We start from the raw sequence: 26,752 nt of genomic DNA on the forward strand, positions 1-26,752 counted from the left end.
TATTATGTTTCAACTGAACTCCTGTTACAATTTTCTGTACTGTTTAGCCTAACTATACATGTTACTCTTTACTTTAAGTTTTTTCTGAGACATTTAGTTCTGCATGAAATTCGATTGATCTGCATTGACTTCGAAAGGTTAAAGGAGCCCGTTGCCTTAAATCATCGAGTTGGTCCTTGAAAAGCGTTTGTATTAAACCGTTTGTTATAAAATGCATACGGGTACTGGGTAGAAAGATGTTGTAAAAGTAGAATACAATGATCCACACAAACATGCCTCGAAATTGCACGGTTTTCCTTTTACCTCGGCCATTTATGGGAGTCAAAATTTTGACTCCCATAAATGGCCAATCGTGTGAGTTCGCAAAGTAAAAGAAAAACATCGCAATGTCGCGGCAAATTTGTGTGGACCATTATATTCTACTTTAAAAAAATCTTTCCAACCATATGCATTTTATAAAAAGAGGTTACAGACGCTTTTTATGGACCACCTCGTCCGATCCAAGGCAACGTAGTCTTTTAAAACTCTAGCTACGCGTGCTAACTAACTATTATGTCTTTAACTCTAATTTAAAAAAAATACCGAGTTCTTATTATCGCTTTATCACATCTGTTTGGCGTATGAAGCGCTCAGTATGTTTCAATGCCAGGTATGTGGAGCTACATTTTTGAAGTATGAGACCTTGGGTGGATTTCACAAAGAGTTAGGACTAGTCTTATCTCGAGTTAGGACCAGTTACTCGTCCTAACTTAGAACTATCCATGCAATTTGTATACCTCCTAGGACTAGTCCTAAGTTATGACTAGTCCCACCTCTTTGTGAAATCGACCCCTATTCCTTTATAGTACCAGTGACTTTTTTGAGCAAGGGTGGACACACAATAGCGAGGTTTCTTGTCCGTTACGCGAGAAAAAACGTGAACGTCAGAAAATTATGTTGTTTCTGGGTGACGTCGCCACTTTGGGGTTATTGCATGCTCACGTATGACGTCTGCGCGCACGTACGTACCTGACGTGAAAATGCTACCTCACGTATGCTAAAAACGTGAGATTTTAACGACACAGTTTACTGACGTTCACGTCCCATTTACGTTCACGTTCACGCGGAACGTGCAGCTAAATCACCCCAATGAGTACACTGTTTGGTTTGGGTGTATACAAACACACTCGAACCTAGTATCGTAGTAATGTGTCAACCTTATCAAATACCTTATGTAATGGTTTTAACAAGGTGCTGTGGCGCAATATGCAACCAATCAAAACAGAAACACACGGGCGAACCCCTTCTCGTTACGATACACGCCTGCGATCTTTTAAGTGCATTATACACAACACACGGGACCAACAGCTTTACGTCCCAGGCTAAGGACGCAGTAACAATTGTCAAGTCTCTTGCATGCTTAAGGACACAAGTGTCACGACTGGGACTTGAACCCACACTCTGCTGATTAGAAACACAAAGGGCTTGAGTCCTGTGTTCTTATCCTTACTCGGACACGCCACGCGTTATGGTCTATTTGAAAATGTGAAAAAGACCGTTTCTAAAGTGTACTGCTAATTAAACGATGATGCCTTTTTCTAATTCTCATGTTTTAAAAGTGAAAAGTGTTGTGAATTAATTGTAAATAACAGTCTCTGAAGTGAAACTCTAACCACATTGACCTAAACTACATTTTCAACTCTAAGGGGTTTGAAAAAAAGTTTGCATTATTCAATGGGAGACTTTGGAATGCTAGGTGGCAGCAGACTTACCGGGCAAATTCCATTGTGTGCTTAATTCAGAGCGTGCGCACATTAGCGAGAACAATGGATCTTATCTGGTAAATCTGCTGCCACCAAGCGTCCCAAAAATTCCGCATTGAACCGCCACACAGTGAATGGTGAGAACACCTGGATTCATCTGACTAAAACGGATCCCGGATCCCTCCTCTTTTACGGGTGTTAAGGACCCACGGGAACCGGAACCCTGAACAAAATCTGACCTAAAAAAGTTGCTCGTCCGGTCAGGCGCCATATATATACATTACATCACAAATCGACTCTCCTGACTTTCATTTCGATAAAGGAAGTACATTCTTTTAATTACCTAATACACTACAAGCTGCTCTGCGTAGTCTAACTAATAGTGGCCGTGTGTAAAGAAACTTCGTATTTAGTTGAGTATTTTTTGCATGTCCGGCAACACACTCTCAATATTACCAAACATTAAATAATCGACTTTCATGACTCTCATTTCTAGAATGACGCACATTCTTTAAATTACCTGTAGCCTAACTTAAATAAGTAGGATTTGAAACTTTGCATGGTGGAATGATAACAGAGAGAGGTTTGCAGTAACACCATGTGAATATCTCTTTTGAGTAGCGTCTTGCACTGATCTTCTCCTGAAGACCATCAGAGCATACTGATCGAAACGTTGAATCGTTAACCACAGGTTATTTTCAGAACCAACACTACTCAAAAGAGATATTCACTTGGTGTTATCGCAATCCTCTCGCAGCTGCACAAAAAAGTTGCTCTACGAAATCAAAATGGAATGTTACGAGCGATTACAGTAAGTTGATTATAGTTACACTATTAGTTTGCACGCCCGGCAAGACAATCAAAATGTCAAACATTAAGTAACAAACAAAAATTCCTGGCTCTCATTTATATTAAGCAAATTATTTTAATTAGTTACCTGGGGTCGATTTCACTCTAGGACTAGTCCTATGAGTTATGACAAACTTAAAACTAGTCCATAAAAGTTAAGATGAGTAACTCGTCTTAACTCGAGAAAAGACTAGTCTTAACCCCTGATACATTTCCGGTGCTCTGCCAAAACGAAAAGGTACACGAACATGTCGTTGCATCTCAGTTATTAACAATAAAGTTCATTTTAAAGGATTTGGGTACTTTTTTAAAATGTCCATAGATTTACACAAACTTAAAGGGTTGGAAGATAATGATAGTGGAAAGCTTCCCTTCAAATATTACTTACTGGGGTGCTGTAGTTTTTGAGAAATTAGTAAAACAATATAATGAAAAAACGTTATAAATGCTAAAAATGATTTTCGTCTCACGAGACGAAAATTATTTTCATGACATTGTCTTACTCATTACCCCAAAACTACAGCACCTCAGCACGTTATATTTTCACGGAAGCTTTCTACTATCATTATCTCCAAACTGTGTAAGTTTAGTGTAAATCTGTGGACATTGTGTTTTTTTGTCCTACAAAAAGTACATACACCCTTTAAACCTACCTAATAATTCAGTAATTTACACGAGAAACATTAATCTTGAAGTCTGTCATACCCGTACCGGATCGACCTTATGATCAGAAACAGAACTGACAGAATCAGTGAGATCAGAGAAACCACGAAGAAGGATTTGACGGCACCCAGAGCGTCGATGACCACCCCGCCCAAGATGCTCCCCATTCCGAAGCCGACGGCGTAGTAGGCGAGGAGGAACGACCCCTGTAGTGAGCACGAGTAGGAGATGAGTGTTTCGTCAGCAAAGATGGCGCCCAATGTGTACTCCACTATAGCAGCACTCATACCTAAAGACAGAAGCAACAGGTATATCAATTGTATGTAAAGGTTTCATTATTTTGATGGCACAAAATTGCTCATATTATGAAAGTTTAACATCGAAGACGGCGGCGCCCAATGTGTACTCGACTATAGCAGCACTCAAACCTAATAGACAGAAGCAAACGATGTTAAATTACAAAACTTGCTCATAGGAAAGTTTAAAGTGAACTGTCAAAGACGTTTTGACTAGCTTGCTCTAGTCATCGTCATCATCTCCTGACGATGACTCGAGCAAGCTAGTCGAAACGTTGAGACCAATTTCAGGACGATGACCAGAGCAAGCTAGAGGAAACGTTGAGACCAATTTCAGCACTGACTCCGCGGCAGTACAGTTAATTACGATCCTATAAGCTAAAGTAGTAGTCCAGTCTATTTTCTATACCATCCGCCCTGGTAATAGTTCAAAAGCAGGACAGTTCTTTTCAGAACTGAGAAGTCTCCCGAATCTCCGATTATCTACTCCGCGGCAGTAGAATAAAGCAAGACAGTTCTCTAAAAACAACTCTACCTGGCAAGTAGATACACACATGGTGTTACCGCAAACCAAATATACATAGACAAAATACCATTATGAAAGCCTTGCCTTATAATGAGCAAGTCAAGAGCCTTTGTCAATTTTGATACTCAAGAAAAAAAATTGGGAAAAAATAGGAAATTGTCTTTGAGTGAGAATGATAGTGCACCTGCTGTTCAAATACATACTTCGTGATCCTGTATGGGATGCGCTTTGCGACTAATAGAGCGCACGGCATACAGTGCAAATAGCCTCAACTCAGGCAAGCAGGGAATGTTACCAGTTGGTAAACATGGTTGACTTTGAGTGGTTGACATCAGTCACTTTGATCGTGTGGTTGTGTGTGTCTGTATTACTCAGATTGATCCACTAGGCACAATGCACTATATGAGCTACAATCAACCTAATCATCGTGATTAGGTGAAGAAGACAAAATTACAAAATCCACTTACTTTTGAAGACATGAAAAAAACACGAATATTTTTGTTTTTATTACCGTATTCAAGAAATTGTAAAACATCTTGAATTCTAATTATGTAGAAATGACTTCTCTATGAGTGATGGTACAATAGAAAATAATAATAAAATAGGCAGTGTGTTATTTTACTGTATCGCGTACGATAAAATCACAGTGAAATGAAGACAACAAACTCAAGATGGTTTTTGAGTGTAACATACTTCAAAATAATTTCAGTACATTTAAACCATAGCCACCATAACTACCTAAGACAGTTTTGCTATTCCTATTGGTGGAGAGCGCGTCACGTGGGTGTGTATAAACCTTTGTTTATGACCAGTAAAAAGTGTTGAAACATGGGCGTGACACGCGAGCTTGCACCTGTGCTTATAAGACGGTTTCTTCACTCCTATTGGTCGAGAGCAACAGCCGGGACAGTTGTGTCACATCAATAGTGTAATTACCACTAGTGTCCACTACCTTTAAACTAAAAATATCCTGCTCACCTTTGAAACATTCCGGTATAACCAGCCACCATGGGTTGACGAAGATGCCATAGAGGAAGAAACGTATGACCACGAGAAGGAGGCATGACAGCATCAGAGTGTGATGGGAGACGAAGCGGCTTATCTGCGGCAGGGCAAAGTAGGTGATGGTCTCAGCTCCCAGGGCTGTCAGTCCGGCCACACCCATGATGACGTGAGATCCGCCTAAAATATGAAAAAAAACAAAAACAAAAAAAAACATTTGCATGTCAATAAATATCAACCTCTCTTTTATTTCCATACTATTTATGAAAATGAGGGACATACTACTGTATGGAAGCCTTAAAGGGTCACTGAGAAAAAGAAGAAGTCATGGGTCATACACAGGATGAACATGCATACGGAAGCCTTAAGGGGCCACTGAGAAAAAGAAGAAGTCTTGGGTCATACACAGGATGAACATGCATACGGAAGCCTCAAGGGGCCACTGAGAAAAAGAAGAAGTCATGGGTCATACACAGGATGAACATGCATACGGAAGCCTCAAGGGGCCACTGAAAAAAAAGAAGAAGTCTTGGGTCATACACAGGATGAACATGCATACGGAAGCCTCAAGGGGCCACTGAAAAAAAAGAAGAAGTCTTGGGTCATACACAGGATGAACATGCATACGGAAGCCTCAAGGGGCCACTGAGAAAAAGAAGACGTCATGGGTCATACACAGGATGAACATGCATACGGAAGCCTCAAGGGGCCACTGAGAAAAAGAAGAAGTCATGGGTCATACACAGGATGAACATGCATACAGAAGCCTTAAGGGGCCATTGATGAAAAGAAGAAGTCATGGGTCATACACAGGATGAACATGCATACGGAAGCCTCAAGGGGCCACTGAGAAAAAGAAGAAGTCATTGGTCATACACAGGATGAACATGCATACAGAAGCCTTAAGGGGCCATTGATGAAAAGAAGAAGTAATGGGTCATTCCCAGGATGAACATGCATACGGAAGCCTCAAGGGGCCACTGAGAAAAAGAAGAAGTCTTGGGTCATACACAGGATGAACATGCATACAGAAGCCTTAAGGGGCCATTGATGAAAAGAAGAAGTAATGGGTCATTCCCAGGATGAACATGCATACGGAAGCCTCAAGGGGCCACTGAGAAAAAGAAGAAGTCTTGGGTCATACACAGGATGAACATGCATACGGAAGCCTTAAGGGGCCTGTGATGAAAAGAAGAATTGTCATGGGTCATACACAGGATGAACATTCATACGGAAGCCTCAAGGGGCCACTGAGAAAAAGAAGAAGTCATGGGTCATACACAGGATGAACATGCATACAGAAGCCTTAAGGGGCCATTGATGAAAAGAAGAATTGTCATGGGTCATACACAGGATGAACATTCATACGGAAGCCTCAAGGGGCCTTTGATGAAAAGAAGAATTGTCATGGGTCATACACAGGATGAACATGCATACGGAAGCCTCAAGGGGCCACTGAGAAGAAGAAGAAGTATTGGGTCATACACAGGATGAACATGCATACGGAAGCCTCAAGGGGCCACTGAAAAGAAGAAGAAGTCTTGGGTCATACACAGGATGAACATTCATACGGAAGCCTTAAGGGGCCTTTGATGAAAAGAAGAATTGTCTTGGGTCATACACAGGATGAACATTCATACGGAAGCCTTAAGGGGCCTTTGATGAAAAGAAGAATTGTCTTGGGTCATACACAGGATGAACATTCATACGGAAGCCTTAAGGGGCCTTTGATGAAAAGAAGAATTGTCTTGGGTCATACACAGGATGAAAATTAAAAAAAATTATTAAGTTAATGAATTGTTGATCAAAATAATAATGGGAAGAAAGATCTTGTTAGGAACAGGTCTTTCCAAAACGGATCTTTTATTAAGCAAATTACGGTTTGCTTTAAACTGGCGGTTCACGTAACGAATTATACAAAAAACTGTTGAGAAAACGTGAGAAAACGTGAAAAAGGTATTACATAAAGTAGCAATTATTATCAATTCTTTGTGACTTTGTACATTTTAAAGCCATTGGACACTTTCGGTAAACAGTATTGTCCAAAGGCCCACAGCACACTTAGTGTATCCAAACTGATATAAAAAATAACAAACGTGTGAACATTTAGGCTCAATCGGTCATCGGAGCCGGGAGAAAATAACGGGGAAAACCCACCATTGTTTCCGCACGTTTCGCCGTGTCGTGACAAGTGTTTAAAATCAATCCGTAATTCTCGACAACGAGAATTGATAATTGTTTGAATGTTTTCTAGAAAAGTAAAGCATTTCATGGAATAATTATTCAAGAGAAGTCTTTCACCATTACCTTCTGTAAACCCTGTAAGTTATTTGGAAATCTGTGAACTTGTTTGTTTGTTTTCTGTGTCGAAAGTGTATAATGGCTTCAAAGCCAGAGTACACTACGACGGGAATTCATTCGGAATTAAATAGGCAGATACCCGAATCTTCACTTCCCAACCCCCTTAGGAATAGCTGCCATTCAAAAAGCACTCAATCCAATTTGTGATCATATCATGAAGTGTGGAACAATGAGGATAAAAGTTGTAAAAAAAAGTCTACACTGAAGAGATTTTATCTGTGGGCGGTTAAGACAGAATGCAACATGACAGCTCTATTGGAGCGATGTGGGGAACCTTGGGCCGATTATGGAGATAACTTTAAAGGCACTGGACACTGTTTGTAATTGTCTCAGACCAGTCTTCCCACTTAATGCATAAAATAACACACCTGTGAACATTTGAGCTCAATCGGTCATCGAAGTTGCGAGATATTAATGGACGAAAAAACACCCTTGTCACGCGAAGCTGTGTACTTTTAGATGGTTGATTTCGAGACCTCAAATTCTAAATCAGAGGTCTCGAAATCAAATTCCTGGAAAATTACTTCTTTCACGAAAACTACGATACTTCAGAGGGAGCTGTTTCTCACAATGTTTTATACTATTAATCTCTCGATCCCATTGCTCGTAATCAAGAAAGGTTTTATGCAGATAATTACTTTGAATAATAACCAATAGTGCCCACTGCCTTTAATGATGCTATGTCAGATTTTTGGCCGATTTGACCCAAAAATATCTAAAATATTCAATATGTATTTCGATAGGGGTCGAGAAAGTTACAAGCTTTCATTTTAGCCATTAGTCGAAAAAGTCCGCCAATTATTAGTAGCAGTGAAATAAAGTGCTCAAAATTAGTTTTTGTCGGGATCCTGACAACATATGTCACGTGACCAATTCTTATGTGTTTTATAAGAAACGTTTTAAATTTTGTGCATGGTTTCTGACCATTAAAAGTAGAAATTTAACTTTTTTTCGTTAGAGCAGGTGATACTCTTTGAAATACCATTCACTCAAAAAAATCTATTTTTTAATGTTTGGGGCAAAAAATCCGACATAGCATCTTTAAGAGTGTTCGCATCACTGTAAGGTCTATACTTGTTTTAATGTGAGTACGTTTTTGTGCACCACAAATTGTCGCATCGTGTACATTCTTCTAGGCGGTGTTATCAACTAAAAGCATACTTGGGTGAAAGACGATAATGGAACTAAGACAACCGATTTCTCCCGGCTGTAAATAAACTGTCATTTTGGATGTAAAATGCAGGAAACCGAGTGAGACGCATGAATAGGTCATTACACCGTTATGTTTCCCACAACCCATATTTATAAGGCAGTGGACACTATTGGTAATAAGTCAAACAAATTATTAGCATAAAACCTTACATAGTAACGAGTAATGTTACCTGTGAAAATTGGAGCTCAACCGGTCGTCGCAGTTGCGAGATAATAACGAAATAAAAAACACCCGGCACACACGAAGTTGTGTGCTTTCAGATGCTTGCTTTCGAGACCTCAAAATTCTAAATCTGAAGTCTCGACAAATTCGTGGAAATTATTTCCTTCTCGAAAACTACGTTACTTCAAAGGGAGCCGTTTCTCACAATGTTTTAAACTATCAACCTCTCCCCATCACTCGTTACTAAGTAAGGTTTTATGCTAATAATTATTTCGAGTAATTACCAATAGTGTCCACACCGTCTTTAAAGTCTTATTATCATTACAAAATGAATCGAGACTGACGAGCCAACTAAATAATAAAGCAATTTAATAGAGGATCTGCTTTCAACGTCCGCTACCGACAGAAAACCAATCGCTCAGACTGCGAGATGACACGTCTTCCTTTGGGACCATGAAGGGCCATGGATTGCTAACCCCAGTGTTACCATGGTGATTATAAATTACACTACTTAGTGGTTTGGGCGATCACAGGAAACATCAACAATGGAAGAGACAGTATATATTGGGACAAGCACTAGAATTGGACATCATGAGGAGATATAATAAAGCTAGCGAAAATGAGTGATCATCAAATTGCAGTCAATAGTTATTTCTGTGTGGTGCAAACATTAACCCACTTCAATTCCATTCATAGGACCTTTTCGAAACCGCTAATTTGGCTTCAGGCTCCGTCTCAATAATGACCACTATGAGCACATCCCGCAGGTTTTTTTTGTACTGAAGCACTGCTAATCGATGTCTCGAGATGAGACTACGTTGTTAATAACGAAGCTATGCCCGTACTCCCCATTGGATAATTATTTCAAAAAGCATAGCAACGTAGTCTCCAACTCAATACTGGAATTTGTTGTTTAGAGTACAAAACCCCTCGCTGCGGGCAGTGTAAACAAATTAACCCCGCCATAGGTTGTGTATAATGGGTGCGTTCGTCTATATAGCTTCCCTGGGTAGACCCGGTTTGACGCGGTACGTTTAAATAGCTTTGACGGGGCTCACCTGGGTGAGCCCCCAGTGCCCTGCTTGTGGAGTGGGTCACTTTGGGGTGACCGGAGGTGCATGTCACCACGAGCGGGCGAATGTGATCGTTCGATTAGCTCTTGTCAGGGGCTCACCGAGTGAGCACCGCGGGGTCGACCCAGGGAAGCTAAACGAACGCACCCAATGTGATAATCGGTTACCAGCGGTACTCACCCACAGACATGATATACCAGAAGAGGAAGCTGGTACTCAGCCCTGACGCAACCCCTGTCCACGCACTAGCGAGAAGAAATGATCCGTACTTTGCACTACAGATTATTTCAGCGAGGATCTTCAACGAAAACTCAGTTTCCTCCTTGCGTTTCTGCATAAACAAAACAAAAAGACGAATTCATAGAAGTATGAGAGTAAATTATTTAATATTGGATATTTTTTTGACATTCACGTAGGTTTGTACAGCGAATATCAGCTCTGCCTTTTGGGGTATTGGACATTTACGTAGGTTTGTACTGTAGAAAACCGAACGTGAAAGTCCAATATTCAATATCGGTGTACAAGGTAGACATTCACTGTACAAACCTATGTGAATGTCCAATATCCATTATTGATGTGCAAGGTAGACATTCACTGTACACACCTACGTGAATGTCCAATATCCAATATCGATGTTCAATGTAGACGTTCACTGTACAAACATACGTGAATGTCCAATATCCATTATCGATGTACAATGTAGACATTCACTGTACAAACTAACGTGAATGTCCAATATCCAATATCGATGTATTAGGAAGACATACAGTGTACAAACCTACGTAAATGCCAAATATTTCAATATCAATGAAGATGGTATACATTCAAAGTAGAAATCTATATGAAAGTCAAATTTACAATATCGATGAAGATGGTATAGACATTCACTGTACTAACCTACGTGAATGTTCAATATTTAATATCGATGTACATGTGCAAGATAGACATTTACTGTACAAACCTACGTGAATGTTCAATATTTGATATCGATGTACATGTACAAGATAGGTATTAACTGCACAAACCTAAGTGAATGTCCAATATACAATTTCAATGTACATGTACAAGATAGACATTCAATGTACGAATGTTCACTGTCCATTATCAAACTAACTTTTCTGGCACAATTCCTCTTTATCAAACAACATCTCTGTTGGGTCTCATCTGCTAGCACAAAAGTATCGACCAACAAGTTAGAAGGAGCCTTTATACGCTTTGAACGTGTGCAAAATTTGGAAATACATTATAAGTATAAAGAAATCTGCATAAATTTTCGAACATAAAGTCTTTAACACATTTTTAACCTCTTTAATATCCAACATATTTGCATGTTGTAGTTCTCTTTTTGAATTTTCATTTTTGTTTTGCCATCTTTTAATTTTGCAGTTAACACACGTCGTTCAATTGTTGACAGACTTGCGTTGAGTTATACTGAACATACAAATTAACAACCATAAAATGCACTGTTTGACAACGATCTCTGCTCTCAAAATAAAAAGTGCAACAACTTTACTATTTGCAGTACAACTTCCTACTTCTGAGCAACATTCACTCCAAAGTCATAAAAATGATGAACGACTTGTGTTGGAAGGCTAACCCAGATCGTTCAAACAACTATTATTTCAAGCTAATATTTGAGGAAGTGCAGCACACACTCCAAAAGACAGCCCACACACGAAGATAAAAAAGTTCATCCTCGTTTTTCCTCGTGATTGATTACCGCAGGGCAATTTAACGGGTTGTCATCGACCCCCTGATCATTTATTTTACCCCGGACATTTTTACAGCACTCCGGAACAAGATGCTACTGAACGCATGACTTTGTGTATTATTCATAACTTGGACCTACGCTATTTTCACTATCTAGTGACACTAATTAGGGGGGTGTTCTGAGAAAGGAAAAAGTCCTTAGGTCCTTAGGCTTTTTGTGTCCCTAAAGATTAAAGGGTTCGATACCTTTGGTAGATCATTCATAACTTTGACCTACGCTACTTTCGCTATCCGTAGACACTTTAACTTGGGAAGGTGTTTGAGGAAAAAGAGAGTATATAGGCCTACAGGCCTGAGGACTTTGGTGTCGCTATAGATTAGCGAGTTTTGAGACCTTTTCTAGATCAAGTTTTTGACCAAGGCATGAATCCCTACTCACTGTGAATGAAGATGTATGTATTATAGAAGTAGTACATAGGCGTCAAATTCTTTGAGAAAATACTGAAAATAATGATGATTTCAGGAGAGTCGCGTAAAATACCAGTACTGGTGAATACGTCGTTAATGTAAAGTAATGTTCATCTTCTGAGACGTATATTGTTTTCGTTACATTGTTTTACTTGTGGCGCACACAAAATACACAGACCCTTTCAAGACACTAGACACCCTAGTAGTCTTCTAACTTAGTGTATCTTAACATAAGTACAAAATAGAAAACCTGTGAAAATTTGAACTCAATTGGGCGTCGAAATTGCTAGATAATAATGCAAGAAAAAAACACCCTTTTCACACGAAGTTGTGTGATTTCAGATGCTTGATATCGAGACATCAAAATCAAGTTATGAGGTCTCGAAATCAAATTCAACTATTTGAGTGGAATAGAACCCCTTTCTCGGCAACTAAGGTTAGCTATTGGACCCTTTCGGTAAACAGTATTGTCCGAGGCCCACACTTCGTGTATCACAACTTCTATATCAAGTAACAAACCTGTGAAAATTTGGGCTTAATCGGTCATCGGAGTCGGGAGAAAATAACGGGAAAACCCACTCTTGTATCCGCGCGTTTCGCCGTGTCATGACATCTGTTTAAAATAAATCCGTAATTCTCGTTAACGAGAATTGATATTGTTTTACTGTTTTCTCAAAAAGCAAAGCATTTCATGGAATAATATTTCAAGAGAAGTATTTCAGCACTAGTTTCTGTAAACCCTGCACGGTATTTGTAAATCTGTGAACTTTTTTTTTCTGTACCGAAAGGGTCCGATGGCTTTAATCGTTAACAAGTAACTTTTTTTGCTAACAGTGATAACCAATGTGTCCAGTGCCTTTAAAGCCCTGAATGAAATGTCATGTTACTTCTTCGCCTTACCAGGTGTTGCTGATCGGGGTCTTGCGTATGTGGAAGCACGTACCTCATCATTTCTTAAACATACAAGTTACTTGGGGACACCCCAGGGAGGGGGTAAGGGATGGATGGCCGAGGGCCCATTCATACATTTTATACCTTATGAATGACATGATTGATAACGTCTGCCTACTACTGCAACTTTAATTAGGTTTGCTGGACTTGGGAAATTGATTAGGGATCTCATTGACATCATGACAAGTGAAGACGTAATTTTAAAATATCTTTATCATTTTAGTATAAACATTATGGTCTTTAATGTCCTCGTATTGTCTCGTAGGTATGACACTGCTGTAGGTTCGAATCCACTCGAGTGTTGATTTGCCTGTGATCTTTTTCACAGAACGCGGGTAAGTACTACAGTATACAGTGCTAACACACATCGGTGTATGGGTACAAACCATAATGAATATGATTTCAAATTGTTGTTCAAATTTTCTTGTCTTGTCTTGTCGGTTTTCTTGAATGGGTTAAGGAACTTTTTAATTAATAAATATTGACCCTTAGCAGAAACTTGATGCGTATTAGATTTCCCTAAAGGCCGGCTTATAGTCGGTCGCGCGACGGAAATCTTGAGCGCAATCCTAAGACTGGTCGGGAAATATTGACGCGCGATCACAAAAGGACACGGTTTTTAGGCCTCAGTCTAAAGGTTGCGCGCAAGATTTCCGTCGCGCGACCATCGCGCGACCGACTTAAACCGGCCTTTAGGGTGAGAAGTGTCAACGATCCTTACCGATTGAGCCTCTCTACTTATACTTGAAGTATGTTATTAAAAGGAATTCACACTTTCCGAACAGAAACAAAAAATAATAAAACAGTTTTTTATGCTATTATTTTGAGTAATTAGCAATAGTGTCCACTGCCTTTGAGGGGATACACTGTAGGTGTTTTTTTATCGTGCGCCTGCGTTGTGACGCAGACATGATAGCAATGTCAGTGTGTATTTCGCAGGTTTTTCTAGCGGTAAAATTTCAGCGATGGCGCGGAAAACTGGACGACAGGTTTTACGGAGTTAATATGAAAATTTCAACGAGCGAAGGCTGATTCTTCGGCAGTTGATGTCACAACAGAGACGGGACGTCAGCATATTTATAAATTATTTCCGAATAAAATTCCATTAAGATAAAAGAAAACGATAATCCTCTATAGTGTGTTCACCTCCTGGAAAGCACACCACGATATGTCTTTGACTCATCTAATTTTCATTTATTAATTGTGGTTGGGAATGACTTTCTGGGCCCAATTTCATAGAGCTGCTGAAGCAAAAATTTTGCTTAATCAAAAAAATCTTAGCTTTGTCAAATCAGATTACTGGCCAAGACTCCACTCAATTGTTATGCTAAGTAAACAACAGCTAAGTATTAGTCACAAGCAATGTACATGGCATGACATTTTTGCCAGTAACGTGTGTAAAATAAGCAAGCTATTTTCGTGCTTAAGCAATTTCTTTGCTTAAGCAGCTCTATGAAATTGGGCCCAGTAAGGCCAAGAAACCCAACGGAGAGAAGACAAAGAGGGAAGTTTCATTTGTAGATGTGGGAGGAAAAAAAACCATGCAGTCATGCTGGGACTGAGAGCCCAATCTTGATTTTTTAGGAAAGGGTGAAGGATATCAAAGGAACATTACAGAATTGTTTTTTGCTAACAAAACAGTTGCTGGCAGTGTAAGCACTTTATTGAATCCACCATATACATGAACTAACAGACCTGTAGAAGTTTGAGATCGATCGGCCATCCGAGTCACGAGAGAATATAGTGAAAAACCGATTACAATGGTTGCATTGCATCGATGCCAAAATAAAAGTATACAATATTTAAATATTTAAATTTAAAAAAAAAGTTAAATATTTATTTATTTCTCATCAAATATTTCATAAATATTTCAAGGGATGTTTTCAACTATCATTATCATTAGACCATGTAAGTTTTATGTTAATCTGTAATTTTAATGATTTTTGAAAAATGTTAACTTGAACCGGGGTCCCAGTGGTGGAAGGCAAGGAAAGATACCACAACGCAAATCCTGACAGTCCAAGGTACTGTTTTTGTTTATGTACAACCTTAGTTGGCATAGATTGAAAGTCTGCTGCCACCCAGCGTTTCAAAGTGTTTACTTTCGCACACTGCCATTGACGCAAAATGTTTACTTACCGGTGGTGCGTCGAATGTAAACGCCAATGGTAGACACGTGATCATGGTAATAACAAACACGATGAATGCGATCCGGTAATCCGTGTGAGGAACCTCTACTCCGAACATCACTGTAGGTCGTTCCGTCGTGGACAGATAAGCACCCATTGCCAAAGTCCTGTTGAGAGAGAAGACATCATTGGTTCAAATCATAGTCATTAAAGACAGTGGAAAAAGTTTGGTAATTACTCAAAATAATTATTAGCATAAAACCTTTCTTGGTGACGAGTAATGGGGAGAGGTTGATGGTATAAACCATTGTGAGAAACAGCTCACTCTGTAGTGCCATAGTTTTCGAGAAAGAAGTCATTTTGCACGAATTTGATTTAGAGACCTTAGATTTAGAACTTAAGGTCTCGAAATCAACCATCTAAACGCACGCAGCTTCGTGTGACAAGGGTGTTTAGCAACACACCCAGAAAAAAAAAATTGTTGAGCAAGCCCAAAACAAGCCCTCGTATGGAAAATGATCGGAAGCATGTGCTGACAACATAATATAGAGGGCGTTGCAACCACACAGGTCAACTTGACATGAACATTAATTGAGCAACAATTCTTACCCAATTGCAGCACCGACTGGACCAAAAGCCTTCTGGTAACCGTAGTCCACCGTGTTCCCTTTAACATACAAGCTGTCTAGCACAGCAGCATTACTGAGAGCATGAACTGGCCCCTGGAACACGGACCCAAACACACTCAGTAGGAGAAACACGACAAACAGATTGTGCAAGTCCGTTGGATTGTACAGCCATTTGTATTCGGTGAGGGTGACGGCATCTTTGTAAGATATGTTCTTGGTGAGCTCCTTTGGGAAGTGTTGTGGGGAATATATGACGTTATGTACCGAAGGGGTCTTGGTCCCGACCGTTCTGTGGGAACCCGGAAGGCTTTGCTTCAAAGGTGCGTAGATGATGTCTTTGGATACGTTTGGCTGTTTAGTAGACGGGGCTGGTGAGGTTGCGTTTAAGGTTGAGAGGTACTCGTGAGGTTGCTGTTGTTCCTCTTGTAATAATGACTCGTGGGACTCGCGGGTAGTCCGTACAGGGGTTTCAAAACGTTTTAATAAGACTACCCCCGTGGTTGAGTTGAAACCCGTTGTGATGTTTGGACATTCACTGCCGTTGAGGTCGTGTTTGTACTCCTGTAGTTTGGACAGCGCTAACGCGCACCGAAGCTGGCGAGGAGCGGGTACAAGCGAAACGCATCCTATACCAAGGATCCAGCCTATGAGGCTTATTATAATTAGCGTTTTGCGTAGGTTGAGGCGGTCAGCCAGACATGTAATGGTCATCATCAATGGTATCTGCGTGAACGGAGAACAGCTCTGAAGTAGCCCAATCTGGCTCGCAACAAGCCCAAACTGCTGGTAGTAGACAGGAAGGAATGGTACGATGCAGGACTTGCTACCCTTGAAGAGGAAAAAGAACGCCTTGAACTTGAGTGTAGAGCGTTCGATCGTGCATGGTTGGTCACCTTGTGCGTCCAGTCCGCTGTTGCCATCGCCAGCGTCGCTCTCACTCTTTTCAAAGACCTTGTCCTTGGGAGCCTCTTCGTTGTGCTTGGTTTCTCGGATGTTGTTCTCTATGTCGTTTAGTGCTTTGGAGTAGTGGTCCAGAAGTCTGGCTCGGTCAATCTCCGGGTCCATGGCCGTCTGTAGCCTCAAGTCTCAATGGACTTCTTCCTGCAAATAAACCACAAGAATTTTATTTAGGTCAGTTTGCATGTAGACACTTGAAATGGGTAGACTGACTTCGTACGGTACTCATTTTACAAATTCAAGATTTGGACATCCTGTCTACGAGAACATTGTACTAGTTGAGTGGGAGGGATACATTTGAAAACTAATCTGAGGCACTGGAAAGGAAAAGAAACCGAAACAAAAAAGTTTATACAAAGAAAAGGATCAATCGAGACATAAATCCTGCCTTCGGGGTGGGGTATTGTTGAGAGCTCAAGAAAAAAAGAAACATGCCAACAAAATAAATGGCAGGCTTGGGTAGGTGTGGGGTTTCACGAATATGTTAATATGGGGATGGAATAATAAACCCAATCATTGTGGAATCAGCATGTACCAGTAAATTACACAGAGTAAACACAATTGAGACAAGATAGGCAGTCCAATACAAAAACATAATCAAATACTTATATGGATTTGTATCATTGTATTTGTAATCTTAATAATAATTAAGTAAAAACTGTTCAATATGGTTATCGTTTTTTTTTAGCTGGTTTATTTCACAGTGAGTAGTTATTAGTTTACTGATTTTATTTAAAAAAAGGTTAATGGCTGTTAGCAAACTGCGTCCAACTAACATTACATGGTGTACATGTACTTGCAAAATATGTTTTGACCCTACTAAATAACTACGTGAGAAGCCTTTACACAATTAAAATCTTCACAACAAAATGTATGTATGGAAGGTACCAGACAGCACGTAGAGCCGAGTTAAAAAGTGACATTACCAAAGTGCAACCATGAGCCGTGAAGTTACATTATTATATGATGGTTGTCAAAAGGTTAAAAAGTTTGTTGTCGCCACAACCCACCCCCTTATATTCAACGAACCATGTGAATCTATTCAAACAAACAAACAAACAAACAAACAAACAAACAAACAAACAAACAAAACCTTCTAAAGAACATCCATGCATAGATTTGCCAGGTGCATAACATTATGTCCCAGCAAGCACTGTGATGTATGTGTGTGTTTTACTAGTTTCCTCACTCCCCAACCAAAGTGACTACAATACGTCTCTATTGAATAACAATGGTATATTTCGACATGGTTTTAATTTTCATCTTTTCCATAGATCCTGTTTTTTATGACTCCCAAAAATGGCCGACCGTGTTAGTTCGCAAAGTAAAAGGAAAACCACGCAATTTCGAGGCAAATTTGTGTGGATCATTTTATTCTACTTTTACAACATCTTTCCAACCATTATGTATTTTATAACAAACGGTTACAAACGCTTTTTATAGACCAACTCGTCCGATCCAAGGCAACGTGTTCCTTTAACGCATATAATGTTATTTGCATAAAATAAGAAAATACTGGAACCCAAAACCGGGCTAAGCATATATACTAATTATGTATCGTTTGGAACCTCCTAAACATCTCCTGCCCTAGTGGTGCCCGATCCAAGGCGTCAAACATGACTTAAAGCCATTGGACCCTTTCGGTTAACAGTATTGCCTAAGGCCCACACTTCGTGTATCACAACTTCTATAACAAACCTGTGAACATTTAGGCTCAATCGGTCATCGGAGTCGGGAGAAAATAACGGGAAAACCCACCCTCGTATTCGCGCGTTTCGCCGTGTCATGACATGTGTTTGAAATAAATCCGTAATTCTTTTGACCCAGAGGTGCTCGGTCCAAGTTGTCAAACATAATGATAATGAAGTAAATTTAATCACAAAAAATGGAACCCCCATGAGCGGGCTAAGCACGGGCTAATCATACTAATACTCTGGTAGCACCATGTAATGCTTTACAAGGTGCTGTGGCGCAATTTTGCTGCCGATCGGACCGGGAACACCGGGGCGAAATCCTTCTCTTTTCGATAAGTACACTGGGTTTCTTTTATATGCGTTACATAACACATGGGACCAACGGCTTTACGTCCCATCCGAAGGACGAAGCAATGGTTAAGTGACATCATAATTTTGTAAAGTTAAGACAACTCCTAAACATCTTTTGACCCAGAGGTGCTCGGTGCAAGTTGTCAAACATAATGATAATGAAGTAAATTTAATCACAAACAATGGAACCCCCATGAGCGGGCTAAGCACGGGCTAATCATACTAATATTTTGTAACCGTTGGATCCTACTTTATATCTTTGCCTGGTCAAACATCATTTAAAGGGGCATTACAGTATTACATTTAGTTTTAGCCCGCAAACGTAAAATTACTTCTTTTTCGAAAACTATGGCACTTCAGAGGGAGCCGTTTCTCACAATGTTTTATACCATCAACCTCTCCCCATAACTCGTCACCAAGAAAGGTTTGATGCTAATAATTATTTTGAGTAATTACCAAGTGTCCACTGCCTTTAAAACTCCTGATCCCAAATGCAAATTTCCATTTATTATAAAGGAACATTGCAGAACTGATTTTTGCTAACAAAACATTTGTTGGCAGTGTAGGCACTTTCTCCTAAACTGACACACCTGCGGAAGTTTGAGATCGATCGGCCATCTGGGTCGCAAGAGAATAGTGAAAACCGATTACAAATTTGGCATTGCATCGATGCCAAAACAAAAATGAATAAAACGCTCACTGAGCGATAAACTCCAAATAGCGAAGTTAGATTATTTATTTCTGAGCAAATATGACATTTCAGACAGAAATATTTCAAGGGATGTTTTCTACTACCACCATCATTAGACCGTGTAAGTATATCGTGATTTTCACGATTTTTGTTAACATTCCTTTAACAACTTATTTCAACATCAAAACAATCAACACCAGGCAACAATCTCGAGGTATAAAAAATATCTTCCTAAGATTGGTTTGGTTAAAACCAGACCAACTAACCCTTACCTTTTGCTGATGAAACTCACTTATTCACGCGAGATCTCAACAAAGATCCACTGACACTCGATCGCCGAGCACAAACAAAATAACAATCCGGGTTGCAGTGCCGCTCATTGACGGGAAAAAACACACACACGTCGCTCCTCCACGCTGTTCTGACGAAGAACTACAACACTGTTTGTTCGAGCTTTCGGCAAATTGACAAATTTAGCTTCGCGTATCGGTGCTTTTGGTCAGTGATGAGGCACTGCGCAGTCAATTTTGTTCCCACCGCCGCCCACTGCCTCAAATCACTGTTAGTTTTGATTTCTAGTGCGCAAAGGAACCTCATTAACTTCTATGCGCTGATCCATCCTTCTACTTCTAGATTAACTCCCGCTTCCTTTTTTTTAATTACCGCAAAGTTATTGACATTGATCATGGATGTTATTTGAAAGGACGGTGGGTGGTTTGGGCGGGGAATTTCTTTGACGTGGGATGAGGCAAGGAGTTGCTGTCCACAGGGTGAGATGACTCTGTGATTTGGTGGTGTTTTTTTCCTATGTTCGGAAGTGGAAGCGGCTATAAGTGATGATTCTCTTTAGTCACTTTTCTAATTAAGATGAATGTTTAGTCATTCGTTAAGATAATAGCACCATCGTGCGTCATTATTACAACATATCCATTGACCATAGAGCTTAAAGGCACTGGACACTATTGGTAATTACTAAAATTTATGTTGAACGAGATAAGTTTAAATGCCCCAACATAAGGCCAAAACAAAGTAGCTAATCGTCCGGATTTTTCAAAACAGAAAAGGATGAGGGCCTTTTTATTTATTATTATTATTTTTTTTTTCAATACCGCCGCTTAATATTTCAAAATCAAACAGGCCACAAATTCTTCAGTTTGATCCCTTCGCAAACTTATTGTACACCTATTTGTTGCATGAGGACCTGTGTTAACACTAAAACTAACAGGGTCGGATAACACTAAACCGATTTGCTGGTAGGCATTCACTAATATTGTTTTATGAAACAGACGGTTACACGTGTTCGAAATAACATTGCACCTTCTACATGAAATACGTTTCACCTGCTCCAATAAGGGTTTATAGTCTGGCACTTCGTATCTTAACCGGCCACTCTTTGAATGTATTGTCAGACCCCTTCTTATTTTTTAAACTAAAAAAAAAACCGCACACAATCAAAAAAACACACTTTGCTCCGCGCAAAAAAGAAGCTCTTCAAATCAACAATGACACATGATACTAGATCTGAATGGTTTCCCCACTTTCAGTTTGTAATAAAAAAAAGTACATCAAATCTTGCACGGTGGCCAAATCAATTTGCCGAATATGAACTACTAAATATTGCCAAATTCTGCCTCTCGGGGCAAAATTGACTAGACGAAATATTTCGATCTCTCTGTCGCATTTAGAAGTGTTCTCAATGAAACAAACTGTTGCAATAGTAAGAATAAATCGCTACCGAATTACACTTGTGTAGACCCACGGGTTAAAGGGACACGTTGCCTTGGATCGGGCAAGTTGGTCCATGAAAAGAGTTTGAAACCGTTTGTTTTAAAATGCATGGTTAGAAGTTTTTTTTAAGTAGAATACAACGATCCACACAAACATGCCTCGAAACTGCATGGTTTTCCTTATATACGTCGTAAAAGGAAAACCATTCAATTGCGAGACATATTTGTGTGGATCATGCGCTTCCCTTTATATTTATGCATGACGTCACGATTCGTACCCAAAACGAGGCCATAGGCGCACGTCCGCCACCACCAGTACCAGTCACTTGGAGTGCTGCGCCTATATGGCCTCGTTTTGGGTAAGAATGGTGACATCAGGCGTATTATGTTCTACATTTAAAACATCTTTCCAACCAAATGAGTTCATAACAAACGTTTTCAAACGCGTTTTATGGACCAACTCGCCCGATCTTAGGCAACGTATCCCTTTAAAATAACCCGCGGGTCTACGCGAGTGTAATTCAATGGGGAGATTATTCTTACCGCGTGTCCTTTTAAATTTATGTCCATAATCAATTTGAGGAGTCAAATAACAAAACACCAAACCCAGACAGTTGTGATCGATGTTTGTGGTCTTGTTCAAGGAGCAGCAACGGTGTTTCTAAACGCAGATGTTTCAGAAATCCCTACTGTTATTTCGCGTCTCGTGTTCGCTCGTTTTATGTAGGCTTGTTCCTTTCATTTTTAGACTTCAACCACGGGGTGAGAATGATGTTCTTATGGTGGGAATTGGGGTCAAAATGGCACAGTGTGAAGTAATTTATACGTTTGATGACCTGTTTTAAGAAAACAGTTTAAGTTTCAATATATATGTAACACACATCAGTGTAAGGATAAAACCCAAATCATCAGTGTTATGATTGTGTGTTTGTTTTGCGAGGTTATGTGTTTTAATGTGTTAAATCTGAGTATTGTTTGAAGCTTTACATGTTGTGGAGAAATAGGGAGAAACTATTAATAATTATAACACACCTCTTGCTTGTTCTGTATTCTGGTTGGCTGAAACACGGTCACGTGGGATGAACTAATATAGGCTAGTGAACGCGCGCGCGTGTTTTGCGGGAATAGTACCATAGCGGGCACTAGTCTTTGCAAATAGTGCCCGCGGTAACAGCGCCCTCTCTTGACTTGAACCGTGAACAACAACTACAAAACTCCTTTTTTGTTCTTATTGACGTTTAAAACCGAGCTGTGTTATAAAACACATATTGACTGGCATAATTCGGTAACTAGTGTACGTCTATTCCCCCTCGGGCCTGTGAGTGACCAGAAGAGGGCCTATTTACCTCAGCCTTCGGCCTCGGGAGATAGGTCGCTCTTCTGGTCACTCAAAGTCCCTCGTGGGAATAGACGTATACTAGTTACCTCGTTGCCAGTCAATATGTGTATAATAGTAAACTATATGTTAGTAGAGTTCTTGCCAACAAGGTCTTCTCCCGCGAGAACAAAACTACCGAGATGACCTACAAAAAGAGGTTTTCATATGAATCAATTCTTGTTTTTAAAGGCAGTGGACACTATTTGTAATTTTCAAAGACTAGCCTCCACAGTTGGTGCATCTCAAACTATGCATAAAATAACAAACCTGTGAAAATTTGAGCTCAATCGGTCAGCGAGATAATAATGAAAGAAAAAACAATCTTGTCACACGGAGTTGTGTGCGTTTAGATGGTTGATTTCGAGACCTCAAGTTCTAAATCTGAGGACTCAAAATCAAATTCGTGGAAAATTACTTCTTTCTCGAAAACTATGGCAGTTCAGAGGGAGCCGTTTCGCACAATGTTTTATACCACCAACCTCTCCCAATTACTCGTCACCAAGACGGGTTTTATGCTAGTAATTATTTTGAGTAGTTACCAATAGTGTCCACTGCCTTTAAAAGAAAGTGAATGTATAGTGCCATCATTTGAGTAAGTTTCCTCATGCGACCGTTTGAGGCTTATTAAGAACCAAACGTCTGAAGCTTTGCAACCGTCTCAAGCATTGTCCCAGTTCATGATGATTTTAACATTTAGTGTTCGACCAATATTAACCCAGCCATAGTAAACATTCAAACGGAACAGCACTGTCCTAAATGTTTGCACCATGTCCAGATATTTGTTTTAAGAAACGGTTGAGCAAACAGTATACCCTCTCTTTCGAAAGACGCTGTACCCACACAGTTGTCGAATTCATAAATGAATAAAAGGGGAATTTATAATAGTTTTTTTGTTGTCTTTCTTTATTTCAAATTGAAACCACTGGTCTATGTTCATTACGGCATTGGTCTGGTACCAAGTCGAACCCCAAACTTGACACCAAGACGTCGTTCTCGGGAGTCATGTAATTTTCCAACTATAACTGAAGCCGAGTTCAAACCAACTTCTTGTAAAGAAGACTAGGTCTGGGAAGACATTTCAGTTTTCGGACGTGGGAGGAAAAAACCCATAAAGGAAAACCCCACGCAGTCAGGTCGGGACTGAAAAACCCAATCCAAATGGAAGGCTCCTTATGCATCAATGCATAGACTTTACGCAGCCCCTTAAGCAGCCCACACGCACCCCTCACGCACCCCTTACGCACCCTTACTGTTTTAACACCACTGCTATTCGTTAACTGCAAGTCAAATATGTATTATCCAAAACGATATTATTCAGACCAAGTGTAGGATTGTATAACTTAGTAATTCCCATTTGCTCCAGTATTTCTATTTAGATAATTATTGTGTCTCTTCTAGAAGTATGCATGCGAATAATTTGAGCTTACATCAAAAGCTGCTACAAGGGCATCTTAGAATGCAGATAAGTTTATACTTAAAGGTACTGCACACGTTTGGTAATATTGCCTAAAACCATGCTTGATGTATCCCAACATCTGAATAAAAAAACAGACCTGTGACAATTTGGGCTCAATTGGTCATCGAGGTTGCTAGAGAAGAAAAAAAAAAGAAAAAACACCCTTGTTCCACAAATCTGTGTGCTTTTTGATGCATATCAAAAGGCTTCAGGCCTGAACTCTTTTTAATATTTGAGTGAGAAGTTACCTCTAAAAAACTACGCTACTTCAGAGGGGGCCGTTTCTCACAATGTAATATACGATCACCAGATCCCCATTACTCGTTACCAAAAAGTAAGTTTCTATGATAAGTTTTTTTATAGCAATTACCAATAGTTTCCAGTGCCTTTAAGAGTATAAGAAACGATGCCCAATCTTTTGGGCCAATACATTAATCTGCGTTTACTCCCCATGCACAATTTTGATATCCCCTTTTTAGTAACCCTATACAACCTCAATTTGGACAAGTTAAGCCACAGGGAAATTAAACAAAATGCAGCCTTTTCGAGACTATTAGAACGCGAAGCCCACCTCAAACATTGTACAATGCATTTAAGCCTCTCCAACCTTGAAAACGATCAATTGATTTTGAGTGAATTTCTAGATGTCGAATTTGCACAGGGATAGAGGGATAGAAGAATATTTATTCTGGTTTTTACCAATAATACACCGATGTGTGTTAGTTCACTCAGTACTTTCCTGAGTCCTGTGAAAAATAGTCACAGACATTACACACTGCTCTAGAGTTGCAAAGGTCGTGGGTTCGAATCCCACCCGAGTAATATGCATGTGATTTTGTTCACATGACTCGTGAAAGTACTGGGTGTACAGTGCCAACGCACATCGGTGTACATAGCTATAAAAAAAACAATTGAAAATGATGTTCTTCTGGTTATGCAAAATCAAAATTGTCTGGAAGGCAAAAATGTGTGTTTATTCCCATTAGCTGAGGTTTGCGGTAATGTGTCAATCTCTTTTTAGTAGTTGTGGGGTTAAGAATAACTGGTGGTTGACAACTGAACGTTTCGATAAGTTTGCTCTGATCGTCTTCAGGAGAATGCTGGACTTTGTTGGTGCGGCAGTATACTTAAAGGCAGTGGACACTGTTGGTAATTACTCAAAATAATGGTTAGCATAAAACCTTTTTTGGTGAAGAGTAATGGGGAGAGGTATAAGTTTAGTCAAAATGTGGAGTCCGAGAAATTTAAGAAACTTTCTTGAAAAATTACAATTTTCAAAATTGCACCTACCCTTTTTGTAGGAACTTCTTGATGGAGTTCTGTTTTTTCAAAGCAAGTTGATCCTAAAAGTTCGAAGATAAAATAAAGTTTATTAAGTCTGGACACAAATACAAACCAACGTCTGGGAAGTTGACCACATACAGTCTTGCGGAAAAACGTGGTCAGTTTAGAATCACGGTAGTCTAGCTGGCTAAAACAAATGTGTTAAAGGCAGTGGACACTATTGGTAATTGTCAAAGACCAGTCTTCTCACTTGATGTATTTTAACATATGCATAAATAACAAGCCTGTGAAAATTTGAGCTCAATCTGTCGTCGAAGTTACGAGATATTAATGATAGATAAACCACCCTTGTCACACAAAGTTGTAGCGGTTGATACTGTACAACAACCGAAAAGAAACGATTCCCTTTTAAGGAATGTTAAATGTTAATTTAAAGGCAGTGGACACTATTGGTAATTACTCGAAATAGTTATCAGCAAAAAACCTTACATGGTGATGAGTAACGGGGAGAGGTTGATAGTATAAAACGTTGTGAGGAACGGCTCCCTCTGAAGTGACGTAGTTTTCGAGAAAGAAATAATTTCCACGAATTGATTTCGCGACCTCAAGTTTAGAAATTGAGGTCTCGAAATCAAGCATCTGAAAGCACACAACTTCATGTGACAAGGGTGTTTTTTTCTTTCATAGTTATCTCGCAACTCCGATGACCAATTAAGCTCAATTTTCACAGGTTTTTTATGTTATGCATGTGTTGAGATACACCAAGTGAGATACACCAAGTGAGAAGACTGGTCTTTGACAATTACTAATAGTGTCCACTGTCTTTAAGAGAAGGTGATTCAAAAACATTTCAAATCAAGTAACATTTCTCAGATTGTGTGTTTCCAACTACTGGTTACTCATGAATGCGGGCATAACCGCTCCAGATTTTCGGGGATACCTGCAAAATTTCCACCACACTTTGCAACAAATATTTTTGCAAACAAATGGTTTATGGCGTGACGTTTCGACCATAGCAGAGTACTTCTCGGAGGCTGAAGAAGATTAGTTTTATTTTACACATTTAAAGGAACATTACAGAATTGGTTTTGCTAGCAAAAAACGTTGTTGGCAGTGTAAGCACTTTATGTTATCCACCAGATACATATAAACTGACCAACCTGTAGAAGTTTGAGATCGATTGGCCATCTGGGTCGCGAGAGAATAGTGAAAAAAAAACGATTACAACTTTTGCACTCATCGATGCCAAAACAAAAATAAATAAAACGCTCACTGAGCGATAAACTCCAAACGCGAAATTCGATTATTTGTTTCTCATTAAATATGACATTTCAGACATAAATATTTCAAGTGATGTTTTCTACTATCATCATCATTAGACCGTGTAAGTTGTATGTAAATCTGTGATCTTCACGATTTGTGTTTCATACCAAATCTGTC

The 26,752-nt window shown here is 39.6% G+C and overlaps 1 protein-coding gene across 3 annotated transcripts in view; it reads right to left on the reverse strand.

Moving 5' to 3' along the window:
- Nucleotides 1-3,163: 3,163 nt before the first annotated feature.
- Nucleotides 3,164-26,752, reverse strand: part of LOC117300414 (major facilitator superfamily domain-containing protein 6-like) — a 65,812-nt gene continuing 42,223 nt past the window's right edge. For 2 of the 3 annotated variants that reach the window (XM_033784202.1, XM_033784201.1), the window contains exons 4-9: nt 25,319-25,371; nt 15,755-16,875; nt 15,156-15,312; nt 10,068-10,218; nt 5,055-5,258; nt 3,164-3,543 (exon numbers count right to left, since the gene is read on the reverse strand). In XM_033784202.1, coding sequence (XP_033640093.1) covers nt 3,275-3,543; nt 5,055-5,258; nt 10,068-10,218; nt 15,156-15,312; nt 15,755-16,839 — 1,866 coding nt within the window. In that variant the 5' untranslated portion in view covers nt 16,840-16,875; nt 25,319-25,371 and the 3' untranslated portion in view covers nt 3,164-3,274. Of the gene's footprint in view, nt 3,544-5,054; nt 5,259-10,067; nt 10,219-15,155; nt 15,313-15,754; nt 16,876-19,739; nt 19,921-25,318; nt 25,372-26,752 lie in introns of those variants that run through there. The other variant, XM_033784203.1, reaches the window with a different exon arrangement.

This window comes from Asterias rubens, chromosome 15 (assembly GCF_902459465.1).
Source record: "Asterias rubens chromosome 15, eAstRub1.3, whole genome shotgun sequence".
NCBI classification, from domain to species: domain Eukaryota; kingdom Metazoa; phylum Echinodermata; class Asteroidea; order Forcipulatida; family Asteriidae; genus Asterias; species Asterias rubens.